Source organism: Callorhinchus milii, unplaced genomic scaffold (genome assembly GCF_018977255.1).
Source record: "Callorhinchus milii isolate IMCB2004 unplaced genomic scaffold, IMCB_Cmil_1.0 Scaffold2, whole genome shotgun sequence".
Lineage (NCBI taxonomy): Eukaryota > Metazoa > Chordata > Chondrichthyes > Chimaeriformes > Callorhinchidae > Callorhinchus > Callorhinchus milii.
This window is the reverse complement of record NW_024704743.1, coordinates 110,093,106-110,113,217: the sequence shown is the minus strand read 5'-3', so window position 1 is coordinate 110,113,217 and position 20,112 is coordinate 110,093,106. Positions and strand designations below refer to the sequence as shown.

At 44.9% G+C, this 20,112-nt stretch overlaps 1 protein-coding gene across 1 annotated transcript in view; it reads right to left on the bottom strand.

The window, feature by feature from the left end:
* Positions 1 to 20,112, bottom strand: part of adgrb1a (adhesion G protein-coupled receptor B1a) — a 166,409-nt gene that overhangs the window by 25,694 nt on the left and 120,603 nt on the right. The window contains exons 16-19 of the mRNA XM_042331678.1: positions 10,221 to 10,324; positions 4,867 to 4,969; positions 3,466 to 3,616; positions 1,333 to 1,402 (exon numbers count right to left, since the gene is read on the bottom strand). Of these exons, the coding sequence (XP_042187612.1) occupies positions 1,333 to 1,402; positions 3,466 to 3,616; positions 4,867 to 4,969; positions 10,221 to 10,324 (428 nt within the window). The remainder of the gene's footprint in view (positions 1 to 1,332; positions 1,403 to 3,465; positions 3,617 to 4,866; positions 4,970 to 10,220; positions 10,325 to 20,112) is intronic.

The following is a 20,112-nucleotide window of genomic DNA, read 5'->3' as shown; positions in this document are numbered from 1 at the left end:
GTACGGACAGGTAGGTAGGGGATAGTAGGTTGGAGAGGTAGGAGGGAGCAAGGCCGTGAATGGCCTTGTAGGTGAGGATGAGGATCTTGAAATCAATCCTCTGGGGGATGGGGAGCCAGTGGAGGCGAGCGAGGGTGGGAGTGATGTGGTCCCGAAGCCTGTTTAAAAGCATCCAACCCAGGCACAGAATTCCACATATGTATTTTACCTATACGTGGAAATTTCTTTGTGTCTTATTGCACAATGCACACTTTCTCCCTGGAGGGACACATCCTACTCCCTTAATTCCAGTGGATAAGCACAGATTGGCAAGAGCCAAGGCTTTCGGATCCTAGAATGTAAGGTACTGCTGAAGACATGTTATGAATTCATCTGAACTCCTCGATTAGATTACTGCCTCGTAATCACTCCCATTCATCCTTCACTCTCTATATAAAGCATAAAAACTTTTTCCCTTAATTCCTCCACCTTGCCTCTCCTTTAGATCTTGACTTTCCTCTTCGACCATGCTTACGGTCACCCCTACTCCCCTCAGTGTCAGGCTCTGCCACTCTTAAGCGCAGTGTCCGTTGGGGTACTGCTGGAGTCTAACCAGCTAAAAGTGCATAACTTGCCATTGAAAGCATCATATGGCAAACTTCCTACTGTTTGTTCAGATACAACCACTCTACCCATTAGGGCTCTGGCTTACAGGATTAACAGGAGCTGAGCAGAAAAACTTCCTGGTCCCAGTGACCAGCTTGCCCATCCAAGTCTTGTATAAATAATAATAATCCTTGCATTTGATATAGCACCTTATCACACCTTACAGATGTCTCAAAATGCTTTACTGTAAAGTGAATTGACTTTATATTTTGTGGACAAAACGTGCAGCCAACTGCGGACAGCAGTGCCCCACAAACAGTTGTGGATTGGGTGACCAAAGTATTATTTTTGCTTGTTTGTTTGCAGGTATTACCCCTAGAAAAGCGATCCGCCAATTGACTAACAACCGGGATCCTACTTACTGCTAGGTAAACAGAGGCGTGTGGAGTAAGGAAACTTGTCCAACGATTCACCCAGCCTGAGAATCGAACCCAGGTCCTCTCGTTTGTGAGGCGAGTGCTCTAACCATTGAGCTACAGGACTCCATAGTCCTAAGCAGCATCAATACTGAAATCAAAAGCACCAGATTTTTAAATACTAAATAACAATCTACGTTATCCTCTGGGTAAGCCAACAGTGTCTTCAGTAATATTAGGTCTCTTGTTCATTGCCCACCAAGCTGGTCTCAGAGCCAGTTTTAGCTCAGGATCTATTGATCAAACCCTGGAGAGTATATGGTCTACCTACTAGTTCACTGTTCCATAACCCTTCGATTTGGTGAATCCAATGGATGTCGCCACGACCAGTGCTGGGAGTCCTGAAAGAGAATTTTAAAAATATACATTTTATTGCAATAATAAGAATCCTCTCACATGAGGAGGATGTCTCAAAATACTTCACAGTGCCTTTTATCAGTAAACTGTGTGTTTTGCATGTATACACAACGGTCAGTTTGCACACAGTACTGCCCCACAAACACTAAATGAATGACATATTTATTGAGGGATTGTTGGCCAGGACACTGGGAGAATAAAACTCCCTTCTCTTTCAGAATATTGCCATGGGATCTTTAATGTCCACCTGAACAGGCAGACATGATCTTGGTTTAACGTATCATCTAAAGGAAGGCACCTCTTGCAATGCAGCACAAACCCCATCTAAGCCAGGCTGACATATATCAGCACTTGTAAAGGTTGAAAAATACACCTGGGGAGAACTTACTGCTGGAAGCTGTGGTTAAAGTAAACAGCATCAATGTATTTAAGATAAAACTTGACTCATACATGAGGGGAGAAGGGTATAGGAGAGGGGAATAGGAAGGGTGGAGGCTCGAGTGGAGTCTAAATACCAGTGTGGACCAGTTGGCCGAACAGCCTGTTTTCATGCCCTGCTGTTCTATTAATTCTCTAAATGAGAGCCAAAGGTCGGCTGCCTCCCGAGCCCTCTTTATATAAATAGCTGCTTAAAGCTTCTTTGCTCCACCGTTGGAGTGAGCATGCACAGCTCCCTAACGATGCAATGGGAGCGCTGTTAAAGCTGAAGATTTACAGAACAGCTTCTGGACTGTCAGTGGCATGCAATCAGACAACAGCTAATAGAACTGAGCAACTATTTAGTTCAAGATAGCCGTACCATACTCAGTGTGCTAATGTCATTCAGACCTGGTAAAATTCCACATTAAACAGTAAGTGCTGGAGACCCTTTGCCTGGCCTCTGGAGCTGCAAGAGTGGATGGGTTGAATGATTTCTTCCTGCACTGTGAGATCTAGGACTCTGTGAGTGCCTTTCGTCCTGTTCCCTTGGCTGGGAACAGTGCACTTGCATTGCTGATACCCAGTGGCCACCCGCAGGGCTCTACTGACAAAAGCAATCATATAGTTCAAGTGCACAAAATCAGCTATATATGAAAAATCTCAAAACTGAACCGAGCCTCTTAAGAAAGTCACATCAGGAAAGAACATAATTAATTCAGAACTTGGTGCTAATATTTCTCCTTTTGGGAGTACTGAAGACTTTTTAAACTCAATTTGAGACGTGAGATCCACATTAATGTTTAACAGTCATGTCATCCTGAATTGTAACAAGACTGAGTGTTTGCAAGAAAAAAAGGATTCAAGATATGTGAATCCCAATTATCTCAATGCATTGCAGAGATGCAACTCGCTCTCCAAGTTAGGGTTGTGCATTATGGTGACCAATGGGGGTGCGGGGGCGGTGGGTGGCATAAGGCAGACTGGGCAACAGTGGTGCCAGTGAGAGGCTCTTCGGGAAAAGAGGGAGGAAGCGCTCTTGGCACCTCATCAATGGTGAATGGAAGGTAAATGCAAGGCACGGGTTCCCGCGCATGAAGTGCATTATACAAAAGCAAATTGTTGTTATTGTTGTAATCCTCTCTGGAATTAGGTAAAGCAGGGTGTGTCCCTCCAGGGAGATAGCGCACATTCCCATTCCAGACACAGGGAAATTTCCTTGTGTAGTTGGCATACTTATTTGGAACTCTTAAGCACAATTATGTGTATCTGGCTGAAGCAAATAAAAATGCCGCTAGATACAAAACCAAGGAATTCACACTTGTGCCTAAATGTCTCAAAGTCCTTCACAAGTAACTGCTGTCAAGTGTAGTGACTGTGAATTTGCAGGCAAACGTGTCAGCTATCTGCTGCACTAGCAAGATCCCAGGAGCATCCATGAAGTGAATGGTCAAGTCATCTGCGGGATTGTTGGCCAGGACACCATGGGAAACTCCCTTCTCTATTCCAAATAGTTGTGTAGTTCGGATGATGGAATATTTGCCACCTGAAAACAGGCGGGCAAGTCCTGGGTTTAACATGTGAACCAAAAGCCGATTATGAAAGATGCAGAACAGGAGAATGAACAAACCCCATCCAAGACACAGGAACCGCTTCCGAATGATTCGGTTCCTCAGCCTTCCAGTCACTGCCATGTACGATTGCCAGGCCTCGGTCAACACCCAGCAGAAGGATGAGAGGAAGAAGAAATGGAGGAATGCTGCCACTAGTGTACAGATAACCTGTCCAAAACCAAGAGCAAACACTTAGCAAACTCCAGACAGACAAGACAAACAGGCAGACGACGGGGGTGGGGGGAGAGAGAGAGAGAGAGAGAGGGAAGGGAGAGAACGAGAGATGGGGGTGAAGAAAACAGAAATGGAGAAAGAAAGAGAGGAAAGAGAAAGAGAGGGTGGGAAGATTTCCTCTTGGTCATTCTGGCTCACAGAGAGAAACTAAACTTTCAGTCTAAGAGGCCACTCACCCATCATGTCTATGCTACTGCTCCCTTTTTTTCCCCTCTAAATCAACCTCTTTTATACAATGAATCTCACTTTCCAATTGTTTTCACCTATCCTGGGAAGGATGGGATCCCAGAGGTAGTTTGTCAACTGAGCATGAATTTTCTGTCCCCATAATTTTTTCTCCGCTCCCCACCCCCCCCAAGAAAGGAAAATCAGAAGCGGTTTGCCTACAAATCCACAACACTTTACTGTAATTCATGTGAAGCTTTGAGATGTCTCGACGACATGATGAGGCGCTATACCAAAGGATTATTATTTTTTTCACCACTGAACCGCTCAATCTCCACGGGAAGTAAAATGACCTTCTTCATTTGATCCAATTTAAAGCCATCGCTGATGTGATTCTCTGATCTTTCCTGTTGCTCAAACATATGATCCAGATGATTGCGGTTTAAGATCGCCAGGAAAAATATCACAACCACTTTGCCACATCAGCATTGCTGGTGCAGTGGCTCTACCTTATGGGGGATGGGGGAAGAGGGTTAACATGCAGCATGTGATGATAATAATAATAATAATCTTTATAGTGATATTGCACCTTTAAAGTCAGGAGGTCTTCTCAATTAGCTTCACAGGGTGTACTGTAAAATCTGGTGACTGTATATCGTAGGCAAATGCAGCAGCTAGTTTGTGCACAGCAATGTCCCACAAACAGCCATGAAGTGAATAACCAATTTCACCTGGAAGATTGTTGGCCAGGTCACCAGGATAAACTCCTTTCTCTTTTTGAATCTGCTACGGGATCTTTTAAAGTCCACCTGAACAGACAGATGGGGCCTTGGTTTAACGTCTTGTTTGAAAGATGGCACCTGACAATGCAGCACTCCCCCGATGCATTGCAATGGAGTGTCAGCCTAGTCTATAAACCCAGAATCTTCCGACTCCGAGGCGAGAGTTCTACCAAGATCTGAATGGCCAGACCCGTTCACACACAATAATATGAGCTCACTTAAAAATACATTACTTACCTTGTTCCTTGTCTGAGTTTGTCCTATCAGGATGAGAGCGTTTGATGAAATGATGGACAGACAGAAGTTTATTAAAATGACTGATCGCTCCGATCGAATGTACCTGCAAAACAAAACACAACAAATCATGTTATGGTAGATACTCCCCACTAATTTAGGATTGTGGGTAAGCAGACAGTGTGGATAGTTAGATATCACACAAAATACAAATTAGCCAAAGTGTGGACTAAAAAAATTTCCATTAGGAATTGTCCTGTCACTGTCAGACATGTGCAACACTGGGTACATTTGACGCAGCACCTATAGGATCTCAAAGCATTTCACAAGATTTTACTTTGAAGTATAATGACTGTGTATTGTAGACAAAAAGGAGGATAATTTGTGCATAGGAATTTCCCACAAATAGGCAGAAGGTCAAGTATCAATTCTATCTGAGGGGTTGCTGACCAGGACACTGCAAAAAAACTCGCTTCTTTATTCCCAATAGTGTTAAAGGATGTTTAATGTTCACCTGAGCAGGCAGATCTGGTCTCAGTTTAACATGTCATCCAAAGGATGGCATGTCCAACAATATAGCGGGAAGCATACCCCAGCACTGAAATAACAGCCTTGACTGTGAGCTCAAAGTCTCAATATGGGGCTTGAACCTACAACCTTCCGACTCGGAGGTGAGAGTGTAATCAACTGAGCCAAGCTGACACACATAGTCAGCTCGACTAGGACATATTTAAAAGACACAGTGCAATTGCTGACCACCGGTGCTTCTAATGTCCTATCAACCCATTAATTGGAGTGTAGCGGCATGAGACGTATTGATTTGGACACTGGAAACTCTGCCAAGAAATAGCTTCTCTGCTCCGAGCTGTCTCCTCATGAAAACCATAAATCATGCTTGGCTGAAAGTTACCTCCTTGCTTCTAAGACTTAAATCTGCAAGATGCCGGTGGGAATTCTCCCACTTGCTGAAGTACAAAAGGTAATCTTTTCTACTTTAAATTTGCCTTCTGTTAAAATGAATGAAATCGCTCCATGGTTGATGGGCCCATAGATTGGTTCCAAAGGTGAAGGGTCTGGTATTCTAACACAGGGTAAAGTGATTGATTTTGTAACTAAAGAAGAAGTGCTCATTGCATCTGATCTTCAGAGTGAAATCGTTAAATTAGAAGACAAAGAAATCTCCAAGGAGTGTAATCCTGTGAGTTATTGACCTTCATACTTTAGAAAACACTGGCTAGGTTTTAAAAATCAATGCACATTTTGGTAACCAACAAGAGTTAGATAGTGTCAGATAGATAGTGAAAATGAGTTTGAGATAGAAAGTTAAGGAGAGTCAGATAGAGGAAAAGTCAGAGAGTAGTCAATTTTTATGTTGCGTGATAACCCAGTGTCCATGGTGTTTCCATATCCATAATGGGGCCAAGTACCGATTAGTGTGGATAACCAGCTCACTACTGTTGACAGAAGAGGAGCAATATTAAAGGTTGTAGGAAATGATCAGGAGGGTGGGATTAGACTGGGTGACTCATGTGGAAAAAAAACACCACTGGGGGCTGGAAGGGAGAAATTGTGCATTCACTTTACCCTGTGTTAGAATACTGGACCCTTCACCTTTGGAACCAATCTATGGGCCCATTAATAATGACTACAATTTTTATTTGGTTAGCCAGGTGTCTGGCAAATGTGGAACGAATCACTACTCTTAAGAGTATCCAAACCAGGCTGAGAATTCCATGAATGCATGTCACCTACACATGAACATTTTTGTGTGTCTGGAATGGAATGTGCACTTGCTCCCCAAAGGGATGCAACCTGCGACCTAATTCCGGAGAGTATAAATGCAGGTTGGCAAGAACCAGTGTTTGGGGACCTCAGAATGTATGTAGGGCAACTACTGCAGTTTAACCAGCTAGAACCATTGAGAGCAATGTCTGACCAACTTCCCACTGCTTGTCCAGCTAGGACCTCTCTAAAAGTAGAGTGTCTTCGCGGAGGAAGATTACAACAATTTTGTATTTTACATTTACATACGCCTTTCACATCGAGATGACATCTCAAAGCATTTACGGAACTGACTGGGAGGCTGGGATATTGGGGGGCGGGAATCTTAGGAAGGTGGTGCGGGGGAAGGGGGGGGAGGTAATGAAAAGTGCAGTCAAAAAGGTGTTAAGTCAGGTTTTAAAGATGGAGAGAGGGGCTGAAGATTAGTAATGAATAGTCTCTTCATTCATCCAACGACAAAAGTTATTGTCGCAAATGGTGGTGGTGGGGAATTAAATCAGCTAGGAATTATTGCCACGGGTGTTATGTACATCTATGTTATACAGTCATAATCTGTGAGGTAACCAGAGGATGTGTTTACTTAGGAATGTAGAGAGGTCCATTTAGACTGGCCAAGCACACAATAATAATGGTAATAATTATCCCTGATACTTATCACATCATCAGAACATTTCAAAGCACTTCACAGAATTTACCGTGAAGTGCAGTAACTGTGTATTTGTAAGCAAATGCAGCAGCCATTTGCACACAGCAATATCTCACAGATAGCCATGAAGTGAGAAACTAATATTATTTAGAGGATTGTTGGCCAGGACACCGGGAGAAACTCCTTTCTCTTTTTAAATAGTGCCATGGGATTAATGTTCATATGTAAAGGCAGATGGGACCTCAGTTTAACATCTCATCCATAGGATGGCACCCTTCAATAATGCAGCACACCCCACATTGGATCATCAGCTTAGACACAACGAGTTTTGAACTCCTGGCACGGGGCTGAACCCACAACTTTCTGACTCACAGGCCAGAGTGGTACGAACAGAGCCAAGCTGACACACTATGACACGGTTTGAGATGTTTATTTTTACACAAAGGGCTAGCTGTGTAAATGTGAAATTACTATTATTATTATCACCCTTTTCAAGCATCAGTCACACAACCGATCGGCGGATCAGAGCCCCATTCAGCACCTCACTAAAATGACGCTGTGGCATGGAATGTGAGCCAAATGAAACAGATTTCTACACAGCGGAGCCTGAATTACAAACCAGCAAACAGCAAGTGGGCGGCGCTTTTCCTGCAGCTTCCAGATCGGTGATAATTAAGACGAGATATAAGGTCATAAGAAAGATTAAGAGTAACCAAGCCCATCCGTGGCAGCAACAGCAGTGTAACTGTTTGAGTGTAAAGTATCGATTGGTGCCAATCTGCTCAGTCAGTAGTGACTCTTGCCTCCAGATCAGAGGTTTGTAGGTTCAAGCTCCACCTTTTGATATCACAGTCCAGGCTGGCACTTCAATACAGTAATAATAATGATAAACCTTGCATTTGATATAGCTTTAAATTGAATTGACTGTATATTTTGTGGACAAAACCCGGCAGCCAATTGCGCACAGCAGTGTCCCACAAACCGTCGTGGATTGAGTGACCAAATTATTATTTTTGAAGGGGTTATTACCCCTGGAAAAGTGATCCACCAAATGATTAACATCCGAGCTCCTGTTTACTGCTAGGTAAACAGATGTGTGTGGAGCAAGGAAACTTGCCCGATGTTTCACCATGTCCGGGAATCAAACCACTGTTAAAGGCAATAAGACTGTTCAACAGATGCAAAGATCCCTTGGCACAATTTGAAAATAAAAAAGGGAGTTGATCCCGGTGTCCTGGCCAGCAATCACCCTGCTGAAATTGGCCATTCACTTCATGGCTGTTTGTGAGACATTGCTGTGTGTACATTGGCTGCCATGTTTGCCTAAAAAATACAGTCACAGTGCTGAGCCTGTGTACTGCGGTCTGTGAAGAGATGGGTAACTTTAGCCATTATTGCGAGAGACTCAGTGAGAACCATCAAAACCATCCTGTTGCCACCCGATATCCACAAATATCCAGCTTCTACTGCAGAGCTGTGCTTTATTAAGACCCAAGCTGGTGCCTCCCCTTCTCCCCTTCACCATTATCCTGTCTGGGATCAGAGAGCTCAGGTTATTAATATAATTACATATAATGGCATTGCATTGATTGAAAAAAAGCAACACCAGCACAGATTCTACCTGGACGGACTAAACTCAGTGCAAGCCCCAACAAATGAGGGGGAGAAAAGGAAACAAAAAAATGAAGTTCTGCTATCGTCTTCACAACAACTTGTTTTTAGTAAGTGCTTGTTGCAGTAAGGTTTGACTGGATCATTTTTGGGGGCGCTGATACTTGGGAAACCATTCACCCAAACTAGACTGAGAGTTCCACATATGTATGCCACCTACACATAGACATTTCTCTGAGTCTGGAATGAAGTGCACACTCTCTCTCTCTCGAGGGACACACCCTGTTTACCTAATTCCACTGAGTGTAAGGTACAGGTTGGTCAGAGCCATGATTTGGTGACTCCAGAGTGTGCTGAAGTTTCATCCGCTAACACCACATGACTTGCCATTGAAAGCACTGTCTGGCAAGCTTCCTGTGGCTTGTACAGCTAAAACCACCCAACCCTTCGAGTTTTGACTTGCAGGATTAACAGGAGCTGAGTGGTAAGAATCCATGCTCCCAATGACTCATCTGCTCCTCCATTTCCTGATGTCATCAGTAGTGCCCTGGAATACTGTGACCACCTGGCTCAGGAACTGAACTACCAAGACTGCCATAGAGCGTAGACTCAATTCCAACATTCTATCGCCTTGGAGTCAGCTGTTCTCCAAGGAGATCCCACTTACTTCCACCCCCACCCCACCCCAAGGTGCTTAGTATTCTATTCCATAAATAAATCCATTTTACAGTTGCTGGAATTTTTCCCACTCAGCTCCAGTTATCCCTGCAAGCCAAAGCTCTAATGGGTAGTAGGGTGGTCTGAGCTGGAGAAGCAGTGGTAGGCTTCCCACATTAAAAAATGCGCTAAATGCCAAGCTATGTGGTGTTAGCTGGTTAGACTGAAGCAATATCCCAAACTACAATCTTGAGTTCCCCCTAGTCTTGGTTCTTGCCAACCTGCACCTAAGACCTTCCAAGATTAAATAAGCAAACTGGATACCTCCCTGGGGAGAGAGAGTCTACATTTCACGTCAGACAAACGGAAGCCAAACATACGTTGAACTGACAGTATTTGGTTTGGAGACTCTAAGCACAGTGATGGGGATATGAAGGGGAAGGAGCGAGGTGTCAGATACCTGGTTGAACAAAAGAAAACAGAACCGGAAAGTGAGTCTCCCAATTCTGACTGAAAATCTAATGCAAGAAAATGAAGCCATAAGCAACTCAAGCAGTGATTGACGTTTTCACATATTTCACCCGAGACAAGCCTTCAAATAACAACTTTTGACAACATTTCACATTAAAGTCAGGGAAAAGTGTTTTGAGAATGGCATTACCTCCAAACAGAGACATAGATGATGATCAACAGCAGGAGGGTCAACGAAGAGACTCCACACCCGACAATCAGTGTGACCGAAGGCATCACCATCTTCTCCATGTTCTGAAAAAAAAGCAGAATGGGGAGGTCATTTAGGGTAGAGGGACTGGGGGATGCCCATAGAAACTGTCCGTACACAACAACTTGCACTGATATTGTGCACTCCACACAGGGTAGCGTCTCAGAGCGCTTAACAGTGGCGGAGCCTGACTCCGAGCCAGGGTGGGGAAGGTGACCATAAGCACGGTTGAAAAGGAAGGTTCTCAGGCGAGACTTGAAAAAGGAGAGAGGGAGTAAGGTGGAGGGATTGAGAGAGAGTGTTCCACAGTTTCGGGTAGTAGTGGCTAAAAGCATGACCTCTGATTGTGGGGCAGAGGGTGTGAAGGATAAGCAGAAGACTGGTGCTAGGTGGTGGATGGGGGAGTGAGGAGGTCGGAGAGGTAGGGAGGTGCCAGAGAGTGAATGGATTTGAACACAAATGTGAGTATCTTGCAGTCGATCCGTTTGGTGATAAGGAGCCAGTGAAGCCTGGCCAGAACTGGTGAGATGGTGGTATGGAGTTTGATCCGGGTCAGTATGCCAGCGGTAGTGTTCTGAATGAGCTGGAGTACAGTGGAGCTTGGCGAGGAGTGAGTTTGAGTGATCCAAGCGGGAGTTGGAAATGCATGCTTGAGGGTTTTGGCTGCATTTGGCGTAAAGTACGGTTGGAGGCGGGCAATGTGGCGGAGGTGGAGGATGTGGGAGAGGAAGGACAGTTGGGGGTTGAACTGGATGCCTTGATTACACACTGGTTCAGTGAGTCTGGGGGAGAGCCCAGGTAGGTTGAGAAGTTTAGATCCGCAGGAGTGAAGACGTTGACGGGAGCCAAAGAGTATGGCTTCCATCTTGTCCACATTCAGATGCAGAAAGCTTGTACTCATCCAGGCCCTGATGTCTGCCAGACAAGCTGATAGAACATTGGCGGACCTGGAGTTGATGCTGGAGGAGGTAAAATAGATTTGTGCGTCATCTGCATACATGTGGAAGTTTATCCCATGTCTGCGGATAACATCGCCAAAAGATGTCACAGGAGTTTTACCATGTAAAAGGAACGTCTCAAGCAAGTTTGGAATAACAATAATCCAGGCATTTGATGTAGCATCTTTCACATCGGGAGGATGCCTTAAGCAGTTCATAGGATTTACTGTAAAGTGTAGTGACTGTGTATTGTTACTGTGTATTTTGTAAGTGGAGATTATTAGAGGTGTGGAAATGCAAGTGCTTTGTTGCTAAAGACACATGCTTTAAACAATTGTCCAGTGGTGGCTTTGGAGAACATGGGGAATGAGAATCAGAGAGGAATTAGACAGCAGATATACTGAGAGCACAACTACAGTATTAAAGTGAGTCAAATCTCCCTTTGACTCCTCGGCAATTACCAGCCTGCACAGGACAATTATGCAGAAATACAATTTTACATCAATTCCAATACACAGTTACCATTTTTATGGCTTAATATCCGCATCTAATTATTGCAGTGCAAATATAAAGCAAATCCCTCAGCGAGGATTAACTGCGCCCAAGCTTCATTTTCATAAATTATTGCTTGCCTGCATATTAATAATGAGGAACAGTGAGGGCTCCTCAGCTTTGACTAGAGATGTCTCAGAGGGTACGGTAATAGAGACAGGATCCATATTAGCTTTCAAGAGGGAAGCAGATAGACATCTAGAAAGGAACACTTTACAAGGGTTGGGGGGGGAGGGTCAGGGGAGGCAGTACAGGTACAGTAAACCTCACATGAGTTGTTTCAGTTGGGACCATACATTTATAGTATGACTTATGCAAAGTATGTGTTATGTCAAACTTGCATAAATTATAAACTCTTCATGCGATTTGGGAAGAAAATAATAATAATGCTTATATTTGATATAGCGTCTTATCACGTTTTCTAGCCCTCAAAGCCCTTCACAGAATACACTGTAATGTGAATTGACTTTATATTTTGTACAACTTAGGCGATTAACAAGACGTCAACAAGACGGAAGCCATACTCTTTGGCTCCCATCGACATCTTCTGTCCTGCGGTTCAGAGAGGTGCTATCTCTCTCAACTACTCAAACACGCTCCTTGCCAGTCTCCACTTCTCCACTGTTCACAAAATTTAACTCATCTAAAACTTCGCTGCCTGCATTCTCACCTGCATTAAGCTCCGCACCCCGACTACTTCAGTCCTTGCCAAACTCCACTGGCTCCCTGTCACAGAGCGGATCGACTTCAAGATCCTCATTCTAGTGTTTAAATCCCTCCATTCCTTGGCACCATCCTATCTCTCCAACCTCCTCTCTCCTCACAACAGTAACCGCTGCCTCCGCTCTACTGGCTCCGGCCCCCTCCTTGTCACTTGAATCCTCCACTCCACCGTTGGCGGCCGTGCCTTCAGCCACTACACCTCAAAGCTATGGAACTCCCTCTCTCAATCGCTTCAGCCTGCTCCCTCTTTCCCCATTTTCAGATTGCGCCAAAAGACCTCCCTCGTCAACCATGCCTATAATCCACTTCAGCCTCCCCCTGGCTCGGCATCGGACTACATCACTGTTAAGCGCTTTGGGACGTCGCCCAGCGTGGAGATAAAGATGCCAGTTGCTGTTGTTGATTATACTGTTTATACAGATCAGATTTATGCGAGTTTTACCATAATTGGGACTGAACCACCTCTTTTATCAAATAGTTGCCATGATAACTTTAACCTGCACCTGAGCAGGAAGACATGACCTCAGTATAGCGTCTCATCTGATGGATGGCACGGCTGACAACACAGCGCTCCCACCCCAGCACTACACTGGAATGGAGTGTCAGTCTAGATTAAGTGATTTCAAAGTCCTGATGTGAGGGCTTAAACCTACAGCTGTCTGACTCAGAGGCAAGAGTATTACCAACTGAGGCAGGCTGACAAAACTGCTCGAAGATCACAAAAACAAGGCTCCACGTGATGAGTACCCTTGGTGGTGTTGCTATGCAGTGGTTTTTGTTGCTAGGTGCCTATACACACAGGTGCTGGTGCACAGAAACCCAGGCCACTGATGGCTGGGAAATGGCTAATCTACAACACTGACATAATTACCCTTTTGGGTCCTCAAAGCATCAATCCATCTGATGGGGACTGAGGCAAAAACAGTGCCGAAGAAATAATAAAACAACATTAAACGAATAAACAGTGACAGGCTCAAATTTTCAGCTCCACTGCCGGTCTGATGTTCACCGCACCAGATCAGTAAATCATGGGTTGAGTCTCAAAGCCATGCCAAGAGTGTGACGTCTCAAAAGTGCATCGCAAGCAATTGCTGTCAGTCCCTTGACACTGGGAAAAGAAAAGAGATTTTCTCCCCTGGTGTCCTGGGTGACAGTCCTCCAGCTAAAATTGGTCATTCACTTCATGGCTGTTTTTTGCTGTGTGAAAATTAGCTGCCGTATTCACCTACAGAATACACAGTCGACTGTTGTAGTCACCAGTCATTTTAAAGCAATTGCCTGTGAAGCACTACAAGATATTTCAACGTGAATAGGTGCTGTATCAAATGCAAGGATTATTTAGTATGATTAAGTGTAATGTTGACTGTGCTTTTGTCAACAAGCAAGATTCCATATGCTGCCAAGAGGGAGATGGAGAGCTGGCTAAGGCAGGAGAGGCTAGGCTAAATGACCTCCATCCTTCTAGTACATTTCTAAGGTTTCTATGGTTTCCATAAACCATACCACAGCCCCCCAGTCGCACACACAGTGATCACAGCCCCCCCAGTCGCACACACAGTGACCACAGCCCCCCAGTCGCACACACAGTGACCACAGCCCCCAGTGCACACACAGTGACTATAGCCCCCCAGTCGCACACACAGTGACCACAGCACCCCAGTCGCACACACAGTGACCACAGCCCCCAGTGCACACACAGTGACTATAGCCCCCCAGTCGCACACACAGTGACCACAGCCCCCAGTGCACACACAGCGACCACAGCCCCCCAGTCGCACACACAGTGACCACAGCCCCCAGTGCACACACAGTGACTACAACCCCCCAGTCACACACAACAACAACTTGGATTTATATAGCGCCCTCCACGCTGGATGGCGTCTCAGAGTGCTTCACAGTAACGGATCCCGGGGCCGAGCCAGGGGGAGGGGGAGGAAGATGACCAAAGGTGCAGTCGAAAAGAAAGGTCTTCAGCAGATACCTGAAAATAGGAAGAGAGGGGTTGAGGCGAAGAGAGTGAGGAAGGGAGTTCCAGAGCCTCGGGGCATAGTGGCTGAAGGCACGGCTGCCGAGGGTGGAGTGGAGGACTCGGGGGACAAGGAGGAGGCCAGACTCAGAGGAACGAAGCCAACGGGCACTGTTTTGAGGAGAGAGGAGGTCAGAGAGGTAGGAGGGTGCAGAGGAGTGGAGGGATTTGAAGACAAGGAATGAGGATCTTGAAGTCGATCCCTCTGGGACAGGGCGCCAGTGCCACACAGCGACCACAGCCCCCCACTCGCACTCACAGCGACCACAGCCCCCCAGTCGCACACACAGCGACCACAGCCCCCCAGTCGCACACACAGCGACCACAGCCCCCCAGTCGCACACACAGCGACCACAGCCCCCCAGTCGCACACACAGCGACCACAGCCCCCCAGTCGCGCACACAGCGACCACAGCCCCCCAGTCGCACACACAGCGACCACAGCCCCCCAGTCGCACACACATCGACCACAGCCCCCCAGTCGCACACACAGCGACCACAGTCCCCCAGTCGCACACACAGCGACCGCAGCCCCCCAGTCGCACACCCAGCGACCGCAGCCCCCGAGTCGCACACCCAGCGACCGCAGCCCCCCAGTCACACACACAGCAACCACAGCCGCCTCCCCACACACAGCGACCACAGCCCCCCAGTCGCACACACAGTGACCACAGCCCCCCAGTCGCACACCCAGCGACCGCAGCCCCCCAGTCACACACACAGCGACCACAGCCCCCCAGTCGCACACACAGCGACCACAGCCCCCCAGTCGCACACACAGTGACCACAGAACACCACAGATATACACAGCACACAAGCTCAACAGCTGTGCTTAGTCACCAGAATATACTATCTTTTGAAATATCATTATCGTAAATAATTTTATGCACAAGTAAAATGTTTGACATAACTATAACATCAAAATGACTCAAAGCTCTTCACAGAATTTACTTTAAAGAGTAGTGACTGTATATTTTGGAGGCAAACACTGTTGAATGTCTCAACTGAAGAATGACACCTTTTGCAATGAGGCATTCCTCCCAGCAATGCACTGGACTGTCAGCCTAGACTGTGAGCTCAAGTTCCTGGAATTAAAATAATAAACTTGTATATAATATGGAAGTAATAAATAAATATCTGGGTTTGTTACCCTGGAGATCAGGGGATGGGTGGCAGGCAGGTCGGGTGAGGGAAAGTTGTGTGCTGAAGTGGCACCACGCGATTTGAAGACATCTCAATCTTTTAAATTAGAAATGAAATGACGACAAATCGTAAGAGGAGCACCAAGCGCGTGTCTAACAGATGAACAGAAACTTCACAGATGAGAACGGACTAAAAGATCAGAACATGCTAACAAGTCACTCGTCAAGCGAGACAGACTGAGGGGCACAAATCATCGTCCCCAGCCACCCATAAAATATACAGTCAATTCACTTTGCAGTATATTCTGTGAAGCGCTTTGAGACGTCTTGAAGACGTGATAAGGTGCTATATCAAATGCAAGGATTATTATTATCTGATACCTAGTCCCCAGTCGATGAAAAGAAACCAACTTGGTAGAAAGGGAAACTTGTGGTTCAGTTTCAGGTCTGCAAACCTTTTCGAAATATTCAGAATTCAGTGGAAGAAGATTAAATAAAGCAAATCCTTTCGCAACACAGGGATTTAACACAGTGGGATATCGGAGCTACATCAAATGTGAGGATTATTATTATCATTATTTTTATTATTGGATTCTATTCCAGGGATGAGCCCACTGAAATCACTGTCTCTAGCACAGAGGATGTCTTGGGACACAATCTAAGCTGCTGGGGATCACTGTTTGTTGACTAAGGTCAGGAGCTACATTGGGGTGATCCAACACTTCAGTGTTGGTCAAACACAGGTTTTCTTACAAAATAATGCTGGGGGTGATGTCACATCTCCGCCCCTGCCCAAGAGCTTTCAGTCACTTTCACACTCCCTCCGCTTCTTTCCCTACCTTTGTAACTTTCTTCGTACAACTCTCTGCCTCATTCCCTCTCTTCTCTCTTACTCCCTCTCTTTTTTCTGGTCAGCTGAGTGAGTGTCTGACACATACGGAAACCCATCATTGCGTTTAAGATTATCCAAGTCAAACTGAGAGTTACACATATAGACACACAGTACAATTTACATTTATATAGTGCCTTTCACTTCAGCAGGACATCTCAAAGGGCTTGACAATGTTGGCTGAGCACTTGAGCTGGAAGCTGATAGGGTGGACAAGGGAAAGATGATCAAACGCGCAGTCAAAGCGGGACATTTACAATATATTCTGTGAAATGCTTTGAGATGTCTCGAAGATGTAATAAGACACTATATCAAATGCAAAGAATATTATTATTATTATCTTGAGACAGAACTTGAAAACGGTGAGGGAAAAAGTGAGTCAGTGGGATTCCGGGTTGGAGTTCCAGAGAGCGAGGGCAGAATGGCTGAAAGCCCGCCCGCCGATTGTGTGGTGGACAGGGTGGAGGGCTTGAAGTGAAGGGAACGACCGGGTCAGACGGGTCGAAGAAGGTCACAAAGGTAGCGAGGGGTGAGATCGTGAAGGGCTTTGAAGGTGAAGATGAGGATTTGGATCCTCTGGCAGTAGGGAGCTACTAGAGCCAAGTATGAATGGTGGTGATAGGGATGTGGAGCCAGATGTGGGATAGGGCACGGGCTGTAGAGTTCTATGTGGACTGCAGTTTATGTAGGAAAGAGGTGTAGTGAAGCCTGGATGTGATAAAATCATGGATGAGGGTCTTGGCAGCCCAAGGGAAGAGATAATGCCAGATAGTGCCAAGAGCTAGTCCCTCAATGTTACAGAGGTGAGGGAAAGCTGAGTCGGTAAAAGCACTGATATGAGGTTTGAAAGACAGCTGGATATCAAACAAGACACCATATACCACTTAAACATGGAAATTTTCCCAGTGAATGCAATGGAATGTACGTGCACTCTCTCTGGAGGGACACATCCTGCTCACCTGATTCCAGAGTTTTAGGCGCACATTGGCAAAAGCCAAGGCTTGGGGACCCCTGAGTGTAGTTAAGGTACTGTTGAAATATAACCAATTGAAACTACATAGTTTGTTAGTAAGAGCATTTACTCCTTCTTTGACCTCTCATGGTGGTGCATAAAAGTTTAAATAGGATTGAGAAAGTAAACCCCGAACAAAACTTTAGGATGCACCAAGGCAATAGAACAAGAGCACATAGGTTTAGATTTGTAAAGGGCAATTTGAATTCACACCAGGAAGTATTTCTTTACACAGCGGGTAATCAATGACTGGAACAGGTTGCCAGGAAGGGTATTTGATGCCAGGACGCTGGGACTCATTTAAAAAACAGCTTGATGCTTTTTTTGCTCCTTTGCTATCTTATGTTAAACAGATCCCCTCCAGGCATTTACTCATTTACCACTGGAAATAATTTCTCCTTATCGACTCTATCAAAACCCCTCATCATTTTTAAAGGTCTCTATAATAATAAGAATCTTTGCATTTGATACCTTAAGTTCTCTGGGATGTTACCCTGCATGAAGGGCACTATATAAATGGAAGTGTTTTTTTTACATCGTCAAGTGCAGCAATGAATTTGCTCACACCAAAGTCGAATAAAGAGCTATGAAGCAATTATTTTCTTGGGATTTGTTGACCAGGACATCAGGAGAAACTCCCTTCTCCACACCAGAAAAGGCAGATGTAGGCAGAATTTCACCACCCACACACCACCCACACACACAGATAAATGCACCTCATGACTGTCTGTGGGACATAGATGTGAGAAAAATGGCCGTGATAATTACAAAAAAAAGTCACAATGATTGCTTTGGAAGCGCTTTGAGACATTTCAACACCATCAAAATATATCTTTGTTTCTTCTACACACCTGTTAATTTGGAAAGATCTGTTATTGCCGAGCTCAAGGGCAAGAACGAGATTAGATGTCAAAAAGCATCTTGCTCCATTTACAGTCCAGATTTAATTCCACCCTTAGCGTTGATAAAAATGGGTCAAAATCAAACCAGTTCAAGTCCGTACTTCCACAGCCAATAGTAATGTGTCTTTTCACGTACCTTGGCTGAAAATCGACTACATAATACAGTCACTAAACTTTAAAGTAAAATCCTGTGAAGCATTTTAAGACGTCTTCTTGATGGGAAAGATGCTATATCAAATGCAAGAATTATTATTATAACTAGAAACCAACTTATCATCTCCAATTAACAATGTGAGGCAAAAAAAATTGAGGATTTTTTTTGGCAGCTGGATGTCTGACACATGTGGAAAAACATCACCATGCTTAAGAATAACTAAACCAAACTGAGAATTCCACGCATCCCATCTACACCGTGGGAATTCCCTTGTCTGGAATGTGCACTCTCTCCCCGGAGGGAAGCACCCTGTTTACCTAATTCCGGTGAGTATTAGGGGCAAGTTGGCAAAAGCCAATGCTTGGGGAACCCAGTGTTTACTGGGGTAATTTTAACCAGTTAAAACAGCATCACTAGCCATTGGGGATGAAGTACAACAACAACAACAAGATTACATTTGTATAGCGCCTTTCACGTCGGGAGGATGTACTAGTTTAACCAAGAAGCTCTTTTGTGCAGAAGCTTACGTTTTCTTTCTTGAAAAATAGAGGGATTAGGGGATATGGGGATAGGGCAGGTAATCAGAGTTAGGTGAGAAGATCAGCCATGATCTTATTGAATGGCGGAGCAGGCATGAAGGGCCGAATGGCCTACTCCTGCTCCTGACTCTTATGTTCTTATGTTCTTCTTAGCGATGATGGTGCATCTATCTGATCATCTGAAATTTGGACCTCGTGTGCTATTGTATTATGATACCAATCATTTGAAAACAACACAAGCTGTTAATATACACACATCACCAGTGTTAAAATCAAAACTGCATTGACTTGAAATCCAGCAGTAAAAAGACACACACACACTCACACGTGAAACAACAACAATGTGCATTTAAAGAGTGCTCTTCACGTAGGATAACGTCTTGGGTACTGTCCAGTGACGGAGTCAAACACTGAGGAGGAGGAGGGGTAGGGGGGAGACAGCATCTAACACATCTTAAGCACACACCTGCAGCATTGAGTTTTAGTGCTCTGATGGGAAAGAGCGTTTTAAGACCTGCGCTGATGTATCAAAGTAAAATAGCACTTATGGCTTTGCACTCATTATGCAGCCAGCCCGTTTTGCACGCAGTGTAAATAAGCAATTGATATGTAATGAGCCCAAGGCACCTGAAATATTAATACGAATTTTCATGACATTAAAAAGCGTTTAGACGATAAAAAAAAAACACTGTGCATCTAAAAACAGAGTTGGCTCGCCAATAATCCATTACTATGCAGGCTTTAAAAAAATGCATTTGTTACCATATATTGTACCATATATTGTATTGCACATATGACCTACAGTGACAAAAGGAAATGTGACACTCTGCCAACTCCACTGTAATAAATACCTCACAGCATTTGGAAATATTTATATTTTTAAATGAATAACGATCCTTGCATTTGATACTCTGAATAGAAAAAACTGAATGCTGATGTGGGTTTTATCATTGTG